Raw genomic sequence first — 16,363 nt, forward strand, 5'->3', positions numbered from 1 at the left:
CATCATCATCTCCATTATCATCATCACTGCCACCATCATCATTTCCATTATCACCACCTCCACCATCATCTCCATTATCACCACCTCCACCATCATCATCATCTCCATTATCATCATCACCGCCACCATCATCATCTCCATTATCATCATCATCTCCATTATCACCACTGCCACCATCATCTCCATTATCACCACCATTATCAATAAACTCTGTCAGTTTTAAAAGATGTTAAATGATGAAAACCAGCAGAATGGACATCACCCTAGAAGGGGACTTGGCTTCTGGTGGCGGAATATCTCTGCAGTCAGGACAGGAAAGCCGCAATAACTCCAAACACTCCCCATCTACAGCACCCTACAGGGAAAAGTCCCCCTCTGCCCACAACAAACATGGCCGCCCGCAGGAAGCGAGGCCTGTGACATCAGAGGTCGGCGACTAGTCACACTTTGATGAACACGTTTGGTGCTCGGTGGCATCATGGCGGCGCCCGTACGTGGTGTGTCGAGCGGGATGGAGGAGAAAGCGGGGCCGTTCCCGGGATTTCCTGACACCGACAGCTTTGTGAAGGTTCCTCATATCTGACATTACTTCTGGTGATATTTATAGATATACATGGGGGGAGATCGGGGAATGGTGAGGCCTCCATACTGCCTGTCTGAAAGAGACCCCTTCACCCCAATACTGCCTGCCAGAGACCCCCTCACCCCAATACTGCCTGAGAGAGGCCCCCTCACCCCAATACTGCCTGCCAGAAACCCCCTCACCCCAATACTGCCTGAGGCCCCCTCACCCCAATACTGCCTGAGAGAGGCCCCCCTCACCCCAATACTGCCTGAGAGAGGCCCCCCTCACCCCAATACTGCCTGCCAGAAACCCCCTCACCCCAATACTGCCTGCCAGAGGCCCCCTCACCCCAATACTGCCTGAGAGAGGCCCCCCTCACCCCAATACTGCCTGAGAGATGCCCCTCTCACCCCAATACTGCCTGCCAGAAACCCCCTCACCCCAATACTGCCTGCCAGAGGCCCCCTCACCCCAATACTGCCTGAGAGAGGCTCCCTCACCCCAATACTGCCTGAGAGAGGCCCCCTCACCCCAATACTGCCTGAGAGAGGCCCCCTCACCCCAATAATGCCTGAGAGAGGCCCCCTCACCCCAATACTGCCTGAGAGAGGCCCCCTCACCCCAATACTGCCTGAGAGAGGCCCCCCTCACCCCAATACTGCCTGCCAGAAGCCCCCTCACCCCAATACTGCCTGCCAGAGGCCCCCTCACCCCAATACTGCCTGCCAGAGGCTCCCCCTCACCCCAATACTGCCTGCCAGAGGCTCCCCCTCACCCCAATACTGCCTGACAGAGGCTCCCCCTCACCCCAATACTGCCTGACAGAGGCTCCCCCTCACCCCAATACTGCCTGACAGAGGCTCCCCCTCACCCCAACACTGCCTGACAGAGGCTCCCCCTCACCCCAACACTGCCTGACAGAGGCCCCCCCTCACCCCAACACTGCCTGACAGAGGCCCCCCCTCACCCCAACACTGCCTGACAGAGGCTCCCCCTCACCCCAACACTGCCTGACAGAGGCTCCCTCTCACCCCAACACTGCCTGACAGAGGCTCCCTCTCACCCCAACACTGCCTGACAGAGGCTCCACCTCACCCCAACACTGCCTGACAGAGGCTCCCCCTCACCCCAACACTGCCTGACAGAGGCCCCCCCTCACCCCAACACTGCCTGACAGAGGCCCCCCCTCACCCCAACACTGCCTGACAGAGGCCCCCTCACCCTAACACTGCATGAGAGAGGCCCCCCCTCACCCCAATACTGCCTGACAGAGGCCCCCCCTCACCCCAGTACTGCCTGACAGAGGCCCCACCCCCCTCACCCAAATACTGCATGTGATGTGTGCTGCACTGTGTATACTGACATGTATGAGTGACGTATTGAGCTGCATGTGATCTGTGCTGCACTGTGTATACTGACATGTAAACAAATAATGCTTTCGTATGAAATATGTTGATTAGTTGTTTGAGCCCTACTGGCCTGTGATCACACTGTACTGCCCTATTATCACTGCAGGACACGGCCATGTACTGTCCTGGACTATTGTCGCTGTTTACAATGTATAAATTCCGTTTTTTTATTGGTTTGTGTCTTGCAGTATGCTCTGGGAAAGGTCGTCACCACCACAAAGTCATCTACCGGTCTTCCACAGTCTGGAGATGAATTTGACTTCTATCGCAGCTTTCCTGGTTTCCGTTCCTTCTGCGAAACACAGGGTGACCGACTGCTTCACTGGTACGTCATTAGCATCTGTGAGAGACTTGGAGGTTTAATGAGAATCTGTTCTTTTGATCAGACTGTCTCTGAAATTTTTATTTTTGGACAGCGGGCCACAGAAAAAAATACCGCACAGAATTTCGATTGGAGTTCTTTTTTTAAGTTTTGTCAGTTTTTCTCATCGTGTTTTTATCCCAGAGGACCCCTTCAAATAATTTGTTAGGTTTCAGGGAACCCCAGAGAAATCTAATTGTACGTGCTGCCCGTGGTACATGAGCTTTATATGTTGTAGACAGTTAAAGAAAAAAAAGAATGTGGCCAATGTTGCATATTGACCTCCACAACAGATCATTTCTAACACCCACCTGCTATATACAACAACACTGTCTTTAGTACTGATTATGAAATGACTATATAATTATATATTTACTATTAAATTTTCTTGCAATTATCAAAATATTGCCATGCTATTAATGGTGCAACATATATTGACACAAGTGCATTAGTAACAGTAACTCCTAAGTGATGAAATACAATGGTGATATTCGCAAAGTCCATTCACAGTGCATTCACAAAGTATTCAGACCCCCTTTACTTTTCAATTTTGTTGAGTTGCAGCCAGATACTACTTCATTTTGTTCTCATTTTGGAATGAATGAACTTTACCAAATAAAAACCGCATACAGTGATAGAAATTTGTAAATTTTGATAAAAAAAAAAAGTTTACATCCTGCTCCTTCAATATTCCTCATCACTCTGGTTGAAAACAAACATCAGTTTGATCCCACTAATGACTAGAAAATGAACAGATGTTCTTACTATGAAAAATGTTGAGTGAAATTCTACTTGTGTATGCTCTGTTTAATAAAAGTGGTCCATGTGACCCTCCACTTTGGTGGTCCATGTGACCCTCCACTTTGGTGGTCCATGTGACCCTCCACTTTGGTGGTCCATGTGACCCTCCACTTTGGTGGTCCATGTGACCTCCACTTTGGTGGTCCATGTGACCTCCACTTTGGTGGTCCATGTGACCTCCACTTTGGTGGTCCATGTGACACTCCACTTTGGTGGTCCATGTGACCCTCCACTTTGGTGGTCCATGTGACCCTCCACTTTGGTGGTCCATGGCAAATTGCCATTTTGCATTATTGGCATTGTAAATGGGAGATCGGTTTGCCACTTCCCAAGGTGTAAAAACCTTCTGTCTTTAAAATCACTTTAAATCATTTCCTTCTGCCCAGGATTACATGTCCCATGAGGCATTTCTACTCACACATTCACAAGTTCTCAGGCACTTGCTGACCTGTATGGGCAGTGTACTGAGCTGCATGTCATGTGTACTGCATTGTGTATACGGACATGTATGAGTGACGTATTGAGCTGCATGTGATGTGTGCTGTACTGTGTATACTGACATGTATGAGTGACGTATTGAGCTGCATGTGATCCTGCTCCTTCAAATTTCCTCATCACTCTGGTTGAAAACAAACATCAGTTTGAACCCACTAATGATTAGAAAATTAACAGATGTTCTTACAATGACAAATGTTGAGTGAAATTCTACTAGTGTATGCTCCATTTAATAAAAGTGGTCCATGCGGCCCCCACTTTGGTGGTCCATGGCAAATTGCCATTTTGCATTATTGGTATTGTAAATGGGAGATCGGTTTGCCACTTCCCAAGGTGCCCCTAGCAACTTCAGGAGGAACCCCAGGTTTCTATGGTTTCCTGTTTGAGAAAGCTTAGCCTTGATGAAGATTGTCCATTTTTTCATTTTGCTTAGTTTTACCACTACAAAGAACAATGTACAGCACATCCAATAACTTCCTCCATATCTTCTTCATTAATGTCCCTGTTCCTGTTGTCTTTACTTTCTTTGGGATCTTCTCATGCAGCATGAGCCGGATTATGCAGTATCATGGCTGCCGCAGTCACACCCGGGATCGCAGTAATGCCAACGCCCTGGAAAACAAGATGGAATTGGTGGTGGATGCTAATGACGCCATCCTGGAGAGAGTGGTGGGTGCTTACTTTTATAGCCAAATATATACATTAATAACACACATAGTGCTGCAAATTAAAAAAAATAAAATAAAACCTATACAATTCATAAATAGAGGTATAAATCGTTATCCCAAATGATGTATAGTGATATAAAACAAATGTTCAGTGCATATATTAATATATGCATATATATTAATAAAACCAATACACTAATAAACTGCATAAGAAATACACATTAAAGTGATTAGACTTTCACCCAAAAATTACGTTTACCGCCTTCTCATTTTCTTAACCCAAGCCTCTTCAGAAATGGAAATGTAAAAAAAAAAAAAAAAATTTTTGAAGCATTCATTTTTTTTTATTTTTTTTTTATAGCAGTTTCCATAAGCATGATGTTTTTTTTAGTCTGCCCGCAGTCTTCTGGGATAACAGCCCAGGAAGCTGTAAGAAAAGTCTCACGGCAGGCTGTGGCTTGTGCATGCGCATCACGAGCCTGAGCCTGATTGCACTGTGTGTGTCATAGACTTCAATGGACCTGCACCAAAAACGCAAGTGTTTTTTTTTTTTTTTTTGCCAATAGGAAAGTATTGACTTTAATGCAACTTTGATGTGACTTTGGATTGGTGTTTGATTCTACTTTAGTGCCAAAGAGTGTAAAGTTGCATCAAAGTTGCACTACATGAACAAAACTGTTATACTTTCCTATCAACACAAAAAGAAAAAAGTCACATCAAAGTCGCACCCATCCAAAGTTGTATCAAAGTCAATACTTTCCTACTGGCAAAAATAGCATCAAAAGCGCAAAACGCACCACGAAATTGCACAATCTGCATGGATGTGAACCTAGCCTTAAAAGTCAGCAGCTACAATATTTGTAGTTGCTGGCTTTTAATTTTCCCATTCCTCTCTCAAATTCCCATTTCGTTTTAAAAAAATCTGTAGAAAGATGGGTACATGATACATTTTCTTTAGACACTTTGTTTTTCTGTATTTTACATGTTTTTAAAGCTGATCTATAAGTTTCATTTACCTCTAACTGCCTCCCACCTGGCCTGTAGACATGTGGGGTTTATTTACTAAAGCTGGAGAGTCCAAAATCAGACTCCCTTCTGCATAGAAACCAATCAGCTTCTAACCTCAGCTTGTTCAATGAAGCTTTGGCAATGAAACCTGGAAGCTGATTGGTTTCTATGCAGAAGGGAGTCTGATTTTGGACTCTCCAGCTTTAGTACATAAACCCCATGACGTCCTCCCAGGACCTTCCTAAAGTAGTATAGTGTTACTGTGGTAACACTGTATTGCTGTGGTCACAGCATGTAAAAAACGGGAACAATATGTAATAAGAAAAAAAACAAAATTGTAAAAAAAATAAATAACATTTGTTGTTTTTTTTTTTTTTTGTATACTGTCACCAGTCAGTGTCCCTAATCACCGCCAGTTATATGATGACGCTGTACTGCACTGGTGACAGTATGTAAAAAAAAGTCAAACATTTTTTTAATTTTTTTATTTTCCAAAAAATGTGACAAATTACCTCTTCAAAAAACTCTCCATGCCTCTTACTAAATACCTCAGACTGTCTACTTTCCAAAAACAGAGTCATTTGATGAGGTGTTTGAACTATCCAGGCATTTTCAGACCTCAAGAAATGAGACCGACCATCAGGATTAATCAATTTTAATATATATACACACCATAGTTTGGGGACTCTGTAAATTTCTACAGACTAAATAAATACACACCAGCCTGGGTAATTTTCACCTAAGAAATTTAGCAGAATACATTTTGACCTAAATATATGAATAAAAGTTATTTATTTGCAAAATGTTGTACCAGAAGCAAACTTTTTTTTTTTTTTATGACAAAAAACCCCATTGGTGATTTAAATACCACCAGAAGAAAGTTCTATTTGTATGGGGAAAAAAAATTATAAAAATTAAATTTGGGTACAGTGTTGCATGACTACACAATTGTCATTCAAAGTGCGACAGCGCTGCAAGCTGAAAATTTGGTCTGGGCAGGAAGGGGGTGAAAGTGTCCAGTTTTGAAGTGGTTCAATTGTTGATTTGGACCAAGCTAGTCCAAATGAACTGATTCACTAACAGTTGCAGCTTATGCATGCGCTGTATTAATTTTATGTAGCCTCAGGTGTGTACAGTATACACCACCATGTTCCAACAATGGGACGAGATTGGAACGTCCCATCCCACTCCTGGAATGAAATGGAGTTTGGTTACTCAACCATTGAGAAGCAGTGACAGGTACTCTTATTTTTCAGGGTATATTGCTGGATGAAGCTTCAGGGGTGCACCGTAGCCAGCAGCCCATTCTGCCTGCAGGTCTTCAGGCCCCAACGACAATTTTCTCCAGCTGGAACCGACCGGTAAGCAGAACCCACAAACCCCAGATTTATTTCAGATTTCTGCTGTTCTGGTGGTGGTACTCTAATGTGCTTGTTTGTATTGTATTTGCAGAGCTATGACACACGCAAGAAAGAAAAGACACAGATATTCCGTCTGCTACATGCCAAGAACATTCTTCGACCACAGCTGAAGTTCACAGAAAAAATCGACAACTCCAACACCCCTTTCGTCCCAAAAATATTTATTAAGCCCAATGCTCAGAAACCGCTTCCAGAGAGTAAGGAGTTGCCATAGCACTGGAGAATTTATCTCTACCAGTTCACGTTCCTCTATGACATTTGCTGCCTGGGAAGTGATCCCACCTACCTAACATAACATGATTAGAGGGTCTAAAAGGCCACATAAACTGTGCTTTTGTCTTGGGAAAAGCTGTATTCCCAATCAGATTTGATATTTATTCAGATTGTGGGTGTCACAGAGTTGACAAACTAGAAGTTTTAAAATGTATATCCAGCTTAAAAACTTTCCTAAGTTTTGATGGAATGAAAGACAATCGGAATGGTAGGTTTTTACTGCTATCTGGGGCTCTGTTAGAGAAATTTTCCTTCACTTTCTGTGCTGCTGACAACCGCTTTACCAGTGAGGAAGCAAGGGAAAATCAGCAGCAGGGACACAAATAAAATCCACAGGGGTTTTAGCCTTCCCCCTACTGTACTAAAGAAATATGTATGTTCTGTGTTGCTGTTGGAAATTTAAACTCATTTCCTTTATGGTAACACATCAGCAGAAAAGGAAATGAGTTGAAATCTTTTAACAAAGCCCTGAATAGCAATAAAAACTTCACAGGAGATGTTTACCTGTTAAAATGTAACAGCCGTTGTCACTACACATTGGACTTCCAATTTGTTTTCATCATTGCCAATGTCATGTAAGACCTCTGTATTGCACTTGTTAAAGTGAAGTTCCAGTCACATTGTAAAAGGAAATAATCAGCAGCTACAAAAACTGTAGCTGCTGACTTTTAAAAAACATCCACTCACCTGTCCCTCGATCCTGCAGTGTCCTCTCTGCAGACAGTTTCACCAGCCGGCCGATGTTCTCGGTGCCAGCATTTTCAGTGTGGGCACCCGCTTTACAGCCGGGTGTCCACTGCGCATGCGCGAGTAGCGCTTTGCTTTCTGAATAGCCCCGTAGTCTTCTGGGACCTGTCACATGCCCTAGAAGACTACGGGGAGGAGGGGTGGTGAGGACGACAACTTTTGCTTCTGATCACCTAGGCGATCGCAGCGGAAGTGGGAGTGTGTCAATTTCAGATTCCCGTTCCTCAAAGATGCCAATCCTTAATGGGGAGTGGGGGAGTAGTCTTTAAAGCGGAACTTCCCCTTTTGCATGGAGCTCTGCTTTAAATAAAGAATTGTGAAAAAAAAAAAAAATTGACAGGAGTTATAACCCTTTACACACTTTATTACAAACCAAGAAAAATGTTTTGGCTGGACAGGTACTTTAGACTTCTAAGGCTCCTTTCACACGGGCGTTTTGTATGTCTATTGATAGATGAAAAACGGACAGCAATGCATTCTTATGGACAATCGGATGATCATCCGTTTATATCCACGTCTGCTCACATCCGTGGACGGCGGTGGTAAACCCTAAAAAAAAAAAAAAGTTTCCCCCTGCAAGGTAATATCATAATGTGCTAGTTTGCATCGCATACTAGCTCATTATGAAATATGTCCCTTAAAACAAAGCCCTCCAGCTGCGCACTGGCACTACTGACAGGGCTTCCAACTTCACCCAGTCTTCCTTCCGGGTTTTGTAGGCTCAGGCTGTCTGACTGGCCAAACCGCGATGATGTCACTCCCGGGCACAGATAACTGATAGAATGGCATGGTATGCTGTACCTGCAGAGCGCATGCGCCGGTTACGTCACCGGCTGCTGCCAGCTGGAATATCTCCTAAACTCGTTTAGAAGATATTCATTTTACCTATTGGTAGGCTTTATTATAAGCTTACCTGTAGGTAAAAATTAGCATAGAGAGTTTACTACCACTTTAAACGGATCGAAGCCCTTATTTTTGTTCCGTTAAAAAAAAACGGAACAGAGGATTAACGGATGTAAACGGAAAAACGGTCCGTTTTGGCATTGGTTGTTTAGGAGCCAGAACACGCTGGTGTCCTAACAACCAGGGACTCATCTCTGCTGTCAGCGAGGATTCCCGTGCTAAGCCATCTCAGGAAATAACAGACATTTACATTTTATTGCGTAAAAAAAAAAAAGTCAAAAATCATTTCAGTAAAGGATGTACATTTTAAGTTATACCAGACAGCTATTGGTCCACTGTATCCAGCCATACAAAGTAATCAAAGTAATACATGAATTAACATATTGTTAACTCTGGTTCAGTGGAACGTTGACCGCTGTAAAATCTCAACATTTTTCGCAGTTTTAGCTTCTTCAGGAGCTGTTGTGAACTTGTATAATGGTACCCCAGGCTCCATCAACAGTAGAAGTTCAGGAGGAAAAACACCCCAAAAATGTAAGAACCCCATAATGTAAACCGGAGCCACCCCAGGGGTAAGGGCACAAAGAGTGAAAGAGAGCTTGACAGTGGATGGTTCTGTCCAATAGGTGCATGGAAATAGAGAGAGAGGTGCGTGTAAATAGAGAGAGAGGTGCGTGTAAATAGAGAGAGAGGTGCGTGTAAATAGAGAGTGGGGTGCGTGTAAATAGAGAGAGAGGTGCGTGTAAATAGAGAGAGGGGTGCGTGTAAATAGAGAGTGGGGTGCGTGTAAATAGAGAGTGGGGTGCGTGTAAATAGAGAGAGGGGTGCGTGTAAATAGAGAGTGGGGTGCGTGTAAATAGAGAGTGGGGTGCGTGTAAATAGAGAGTGGGGTGCGTGTAAATAGAGATCTCTGTCCCTTCAAAAAGAAAGCAGTTTCCATACCTTTCTTTTAAAATGTACATCCTTTACTGGAATGCTTTGTATGCAATACATTGTAAATGTTTTTAACCTGTCTCTGTTTTTTCCTGAGATGGATTTTTAAATTCCTGTGCTTTGTGTTTTATTATTTACCTTTTCGGAGCTGTAATATGCTTTTTTAAACCCTCAAATTCTCTGTACATGAGATTGCAGCCTGTCCACACCTCTACTCATCCGTATAATAGGGGTGACTGTGCTCTGCTCTTCCCCAGTTCTTAGGAATAAACGGGAACAGCGACCTGAAGACCTGGACATCCCGGCAGCCCTGGCAGATTTTATCCACCAGCAGCGAATGCAACAGAATGAAGATAACGTGTAAGATGCAGAAAAAAAAAAAAATTAATAACACACGGGAGGAATTAATGAAAAGTAGTACAAGCATAAAAACACAGAAAATAGAGAAGATGTTGCGCCCAACAAAAGGGGGCACAAGCCCCTTTGTGAATTGGGAGTGATCAGTAGTCTGTTCTATTGTTTCTATGACAGACAGCACAGAGATCAGGAGAACTGGAGCTGCATTCTCTGACCTCTCCCCACTATGCTCAAAGCGGGAGGAAGGAGGAGGGTTGTTAACTTTTTTTGGCCTGCTTGTGTAGTGTTGTCGCTGCATAGGCAGAAATAAGGACGTGCAGCCACACACTTGTGAATATCTTCTGCATATTATAACCCTTTTTTAAAAAGTCTCTTTTTCATGATGCAGGGTTTTTTTCTGTTCTGGAAAGGAAAAATAGTTTGATAGAACAGCATTATATTATGGGAGGAGTGGGAACAGACACCCCTTTTTATTATTTATATACCCTTTTTTTTTATTTATGACATCAGGGATGGAATGCATATTGTTTGTGTGTATCATTTGAATGGAAAAGCTACCTAAATGACTAAATATGACAACGAATTGCCCCCTCTCCTTTGCAATGGGAAACCATTGCAAAGGAGAGGGGGCAATTCATTGTCATATTTAGTCATTTAGGTAGCTTTTCCATTCAAATGATACACACACCACAGAGAGTGACTCCTTATGCAGACCACAGAGAGAGATTCAGTATACACACACTTGTACTCCCACCATTGAGTGTGTTTGGGTACCAGTGGTACTGCTGTAATGATGGATTTATTGGCTGGTCAGCCATCCTATTAGTAATCATTTTCTCATTTATTTATTAGAGTCTTCTCTTACTTCATTGCTGTGTTTCAGGATGGCTCACCCTTATCAATATGAATTGGATCACTTTAATACTCTGGAGCAATCTATGGAAATGCCAGATATACAGGTGAGTTTTGAAGTCTGACTGCTCATCAAAGAGCTGCATAAATTGAATGTTATCCTTAAAGCGGGACTTCATTCTCTCAATCAACACTTATGCTACTTTAAACATTTCTTCAGTTACTTCCTGGTTTCCATGCCTAGGCAAATGATGTAATATATTCCAGGAGTCCTGTGGAGCGAAGGTGGGGCTTTCTCAGCTAAGCATACCCTCCTACCTGAGCTATGGGCAGATGGCTGCCATGGTGTATTGGCAATATATACTCTTGCTTATAATGTTACCAGGTGGAAGTTGCTGCAGCACATGCTAATTATTTTTTACCATCTCCCAAAATGTGTGTGATGAGAATAGGCCTTCATGATGCTGTTTGTTCACTAATGTTCTCTAACAGACTTCTGGGGGCTCCAGAGAACAGCTGTAGTTATACTGAGATTACATTACACACAGCTGGACTCTATTTGCTAGTTAGGTGACTTCTGAAGGCAATTGGTTCCACTAGATTTTAGGGGTATCAGAGTAATGGGGGCTGAATACAAATGCACGCCACACTTTTCAGATATTTATTTGTAAAAAAGTTTGAAAACAATTTATCATTTTCCTTCCACTTCAGAATTATGTGCCACTTTGTGTTGGTCTATCACATAAAGTCCCAATAAAATACATTTACCTTTTTGGTTGTAACATGAGAAAATGTGGAAAATTTCAAGGGGTACAAATACTTTTTCAAGGCACTGTATGATCGATTTCCTTAATGCCTCCTCTACATGTTACTTGTAAAGACCTGCCATTACCCATGTGATCGTAAGCATGCTTCCTTAACCTTGTTCAGAATCAATTTTCAGATTTGGCATTCTGTTTCATTGTTTGATACTTCAGACTTGTCAGGCCACATTTGTGATTCCTAAAGATAACCAGTCAGTATAAAAATATTGTGAAGGTTGAATGGATGCTACGACCAGTCATTTTCCTAATGTTATGACTTTATAATGCGCAGACAATATGGCAGTAATACAAATATGTTGCTTTTGTCTTTACCAGCCATTCCTACCTTTGACCGACGTCCCCTTTCATTTTATAACTACACTGGACGAGCTTGTAGTGCTGAATGAGAAGCTGTTAAAATGCTCAGAGTTTGCTTTGGATCTGGAGGTGAGACACCATCCGATACTGGAACTGTATTATATTATCTGTAGAAATAGAAAAATATGAGCTACCCTAAAGAATTAGATTCTAGTCTGAGGTTTTTGGGGGTTTTCTAGTTATCATGGGCAGTGCAAACATAATTCTTATCAGTTACTATTAAATGTTCTCCCTGTGCCTGCGTGGGTTTCCTCCAGGTACGCCTGTCTAGATTGGCCCTAGTATGAATTGTTTCCATATATTTTATATATATAGATAGATAGAGAGATATAGAGATAGATATATAGATAGATAGATATAGAGATAGATATATATATATATATATATATAGATAGATATAATATGTGTATGTATGTAAAAGCGCTGCGTAAATTGACGGCGCTATATAAGTACCTGTAATAAATAAATAAATAAAACCCTGGTCATGTGACCACTTTGGCTGCCACAGTGGTTACATGATCAGGAGCCGATGCCGCCGGCTTCCAACCATTACTAGAGACCGGAACCTTGGCCAAGTCTTTCACTGCTTGGTCACTGGGCTTTGTGTATGCTTTCAGTACAGAAACCTTGGCTGCCCATCGACTCATGTGTAGCATGTGGGCGTTAAAGCCCACCTCCTTTGCTGCTGCACATAAGCATTGCATGGGTGTTAACAGGTTAAGGTCCAGAATCTTTGGTGTTTGTTGTATGTTCGTTAATAATTGTTCTTTTCCTCTTGTAGCACCATTCGTACAGAAGCTTCTTGGGCCTCACCTGCCTCATGCAGATCTCTACCCGCACTGAGGATTTTATTATCGATACCCTCGATTTACGTGGTGACCTTTATATCCTCAATGAGAGTTTCACAGATCCCTCCATAGTCAAGGTCAGTAGTTTGAACTATTGTAAACCACCTAAACCAGGGGTGGGCAAACTGCGGCTCTCCAGCTGTTGCAGGACTACAAGTTCCATTATGCCTCTGCAAGTCATAGCTGTAACTGAGAGTTTTGTAATGTTGCAATGCCTCATGGGAAATGTAGTTCCACAACAGCTGGAGAGCCACAGTTTGCACACCCCCGGACCTAAACGCTTGAAGTGGAACATTAATGCCCGTCTCTAGCCTAAGTCACCGGTTACACCGCTGCGATTTCAGGTACGATTTCTGATAACTTTATTACTACTTGTGAAGAGGGTTTCTTGCAATTTGCAGTGCAATTTCCATTATATTCTATCTATGTGAAATCACAACAAAACTGCAGAAAAAGTAATGCAAGAACTACTTTAGAAATCACACTGCAGCAAATCGCACGTGTTAAGACACTGACATTCACATTTATTAGATACGATTTCAATCGCAGCGGTGTGACTGGGCATTTAATTTGGTGGGACTGAACGAATCTTGGTTGTGGAATGGTTTGGACTTCGGTTCAGTGGTTATGCTGGGGGTCTTGATGTGTTAGCAATGTATATTGTTCCTCAGCTGCTCAACTCCTAGATTCCAGTTATAACAATGGCATGTCAGACTTGTGATATCATTGTGTGTTTGGTAACAAGCGCTTGTACAGAGTCATACATCTCATTGGTTTAGGTAACATTTTTATTATTACTTTTTTCTGGGCATTATGTAGTACTGCAGCTATGGGAACTGAATTTGTAAGCTTTATGGATTACCTTTTCCTGCCATCAGCAAATATTCCTGTATCTTTTTCTGTAAATATTGCTGTCTTTGACCTGTGTGTACGCTCCTGTGTAATTGTACCTGTCTGATACTAATCATTTTGTTTCTCCTTCCAGGTCCTGCATGGTGCAGATTCTGATATTGAGTGGCTACAAAAAGACTTCGGCTTGTACATTGTGAACATGTTTGACACCCACCAAGCATCTCGCTTGCTGAAACTTGGGAGAAATTCTCTAGATCACCTCCTCAAACATTACTGCAGCATTGAGTCTGATAAGAAGTACCAACTGGCCGATTGGAGGATCCGGTGAGTCACCAACCAGCATGTGTACCAGGTACAAGAGAATGCAGCCAATCTAACAAGCTTTGTCTTGCCAACAGCCCATTACCAGAGGAGATGATCAAGTACGCCCAGATGGACACACACTACCTGCTGTACATCTACGACCGCATGAGGATAGATCTTCTAAATGTTGCCAACGGCAAACAGAACCTTCTGCAGCTGGTCTGGCGAAGGAGCACGGAGATCTGTCTGAAGGTAGTATATTTTTTGGGGTGGATCTTAAATGCTTTGATGTAACCTAAAATTTTTGCTTTTATTTTTTTTTTTCAGTAAACTTTGCTTTTCATTATTTAAGGGGCAAAAAGACCCTTTATATGATGTTTTTTGGAACTGGTTCTTTTTATTAAAACGTCAAGAGTCTTTTAGACCCCTGATGTCTCACTTGCCCTTTATTGAAGCTATTACAGTACAAATTTCTTCATTAGCTTCTTCACTGGCCATAGCGGTCAGGGAAAGTGACAGGAGAACCCAGAATGACTGTTTTACATGTTGCTTCCAGGAAGGAGGTGGTCAGCGAATGGACGTTCTCTGCCCCCCCCCCCCCCCCCCTTCCCTACCTAGGGGCAACCACCATGCCAGTTTCTTTTTCCGCTGATGGGAGCATGGAGCTCGGGTAACATAGCAGGAGCAAACATTAGGTGATCGACTGTTGCTGGGGTGTGTGAACACGATTGGGCAGCTGATCACTTCCATCTGACAGCCCTCTTGTCAGATTTACACACATGGAGTGTGTATAAAATCTGCTGCCAACGTATGACATACTGTATGTCAGCAGTGAAAGGGCTAAAGCTGGCAATACACTTTACAAATTGTATAATTTCATTTTCCAAAACTGTATAATATTTAATGCAATACTGTATATGTAATTAAACAGAAAACCTACACTTGGGTATTTACAAGTCAGATAAAAAGAGCAGCTAACACAATAAATAGGCAGAAATTAACAAACAAAAAAACTTGGTGTAGCGCTTAAGCAAATAATTAATAACCATGAATAATACTATCCAAATCCCCACCAAAGTGGAATAATTATGTGCCAATATTTTACATTAAATAAAAGTCCACATGGTCTAGTAGTAATGGTGCTTAGTGAGCCAGATGCCAAAAGGAGAGAAAGAGTCTCACCTTTCACCCAATCACTTAGCCTCTTACCGGGAAATTTGACCACCCAAACGATTGGTCAAATAACACAGATATCAAGCCCACCAGATGTGTCGTGGACTCCCAAATAAATCTTCCAAGAGTTCCGGATGATGTACAGACTTTCCTCTAAGAAATGAGGTCTAGAATGGCAAATGCCTCTCTACGCAGTAAACACCACATAAGGAAAAAATAACCGCTCATAGTGCAGTAGTTAAAATGAAAGATACAATTTATTCAAGTAATGCACTTACAATCACAGAGGTAAAAAACCAGTATGTCCGTATAATGTTTCCTTCCAAAAAAATGGCTGTGGTCCGTGGCGGTGTGCGGTGGCGAAATACGTAGGGTGGAATAGGGTGGGTGATTGTAAGTGCATTACTTGAATAATTTGTATTTTTGGTTTTAACTACTGCACTATGAGCTTTTATTTTTTTCCTCGTGGTGTTTACTATGTGGAGAGGTATTTGCCATTCTAGACCTCATTGCTAAGAGGAAAGTCTGTTCATGATACGGATCTCTTGGTGGATTTATTTGGGAGTCCATGACACATCTGCTGAGCTTGATATCTGTGTTATTTGACCAATCCTTTGGGTGGTCGAATTTTCCAGTAAGAGGCTAAGGGAAAGGTGACGGATTCTCTCTCTCCTTTTGGTCTCTGGCTTACTAAGCACCATTACTACTAGACCATGTGGACTTTTATACAGACTAATATATAATATTGGCACATAATTATTACACTTTGGTGGGGATAGTATTTTTCATCATTGTTATTTGCCTAAGCACTACACGGAGTGTTTTTGTTTGTCAATACTGTATATGTGTTTAGGGGTTAAAGCAGGATAGCCAACCCGCTCTTGACTATTAACCACTTCCCGACCGGCCGTTGTATATAAACGGCCGGACGGTGGCACTGCAGGGTCGGGTGGCCGTCTATAAACGGCCTCCCCGCATCCTGCTTGTGCGCGCTCCCTGGGAGCGCACAGCACCGCGATCCGGTGCCCGCTGTGTCCTCCGGACACAGTGAAACACCGATCGTCGGACGGGACCTCTGTACGAGGTCCCGATCATGTGATCACTGATTGGCGAATCAGTGATCACATGCAAAGTAGTAAGCAAGATGTCACTTGTGACATCATTGCTTACTATGTGTGAAATCTGTGAATGATCACAGAGGTCACATGGTACA

General features: G+C 42.7%; 1 protein-coding gene across 2 annotated transcripts in view; it reads left to right on the forward strand.

The window, feature by feature from the left end:
- Positions 1–415: 415 nt before the first annotated feature.
- The window catches only part of EXOSC10 (exosome component 10), a 39,264-nt gene continuing 23,316 nt past the window's right edge, over positions 416–16,363 (forward strand). For both annotated transcript variants that reach the window (XM_089658408.1, XM_089658409.1), the window contains exons 1-11: positions 416–568; positions 2,163–2,299; positions 4,177–4,300; positions 6,564–6,668; positions 6,760–6,925; positions 9,842–9,944; positions 10,825–10,900; positions 11,933–12,043; positions 12,756–12,899; positions 13,808–13,998; positions 14,073–14,229. In XM_089658408.1, the coding sequence (XP_089514534.1) occupies positions 479–568; positions 2,163–2,299; positions 4,177–4,300; positions 6,564–6,668; positions 6,760–6,925; positions 9,842–9,944; positions 10,825–10,900; positions 11,933–12,043; positions 12,756–12,899; positions 13,808–13,998; positions 14,073–14,229 (1,404 nt within the window). In that variant the 5' untranslated portion in view covers positions 416–478. The remainder of the gene's footprint in view (positions 569–2,162; positions 2,300–4,176; positions 4,301–6,563; positions 6,669–6,759; positions 6,926–9,841; positions 9,945–10,824; positions 10,901–11,932; positions 12,044–12,755; positions 12,900–13,807; positions 13,999–14,072; positions 14,230–16,363) is intronic.

This window comes from Staurois parvus, unplaced genomic scaffold (genome assembly GCF_062004578.1).
Source record: "Staurois parvus isolate SC_StPar_1 unplaced genomic scaffold, SC_StPar_1.0 ptg001066l, whole genome shotgun sequence".
NCBI classification, from domain to species: domain Eukaryota; kingdom Metazoa; phylum Chordata; class Amphibia; order Anura; family Ranidae; genus Staurois; species Staurois parvus.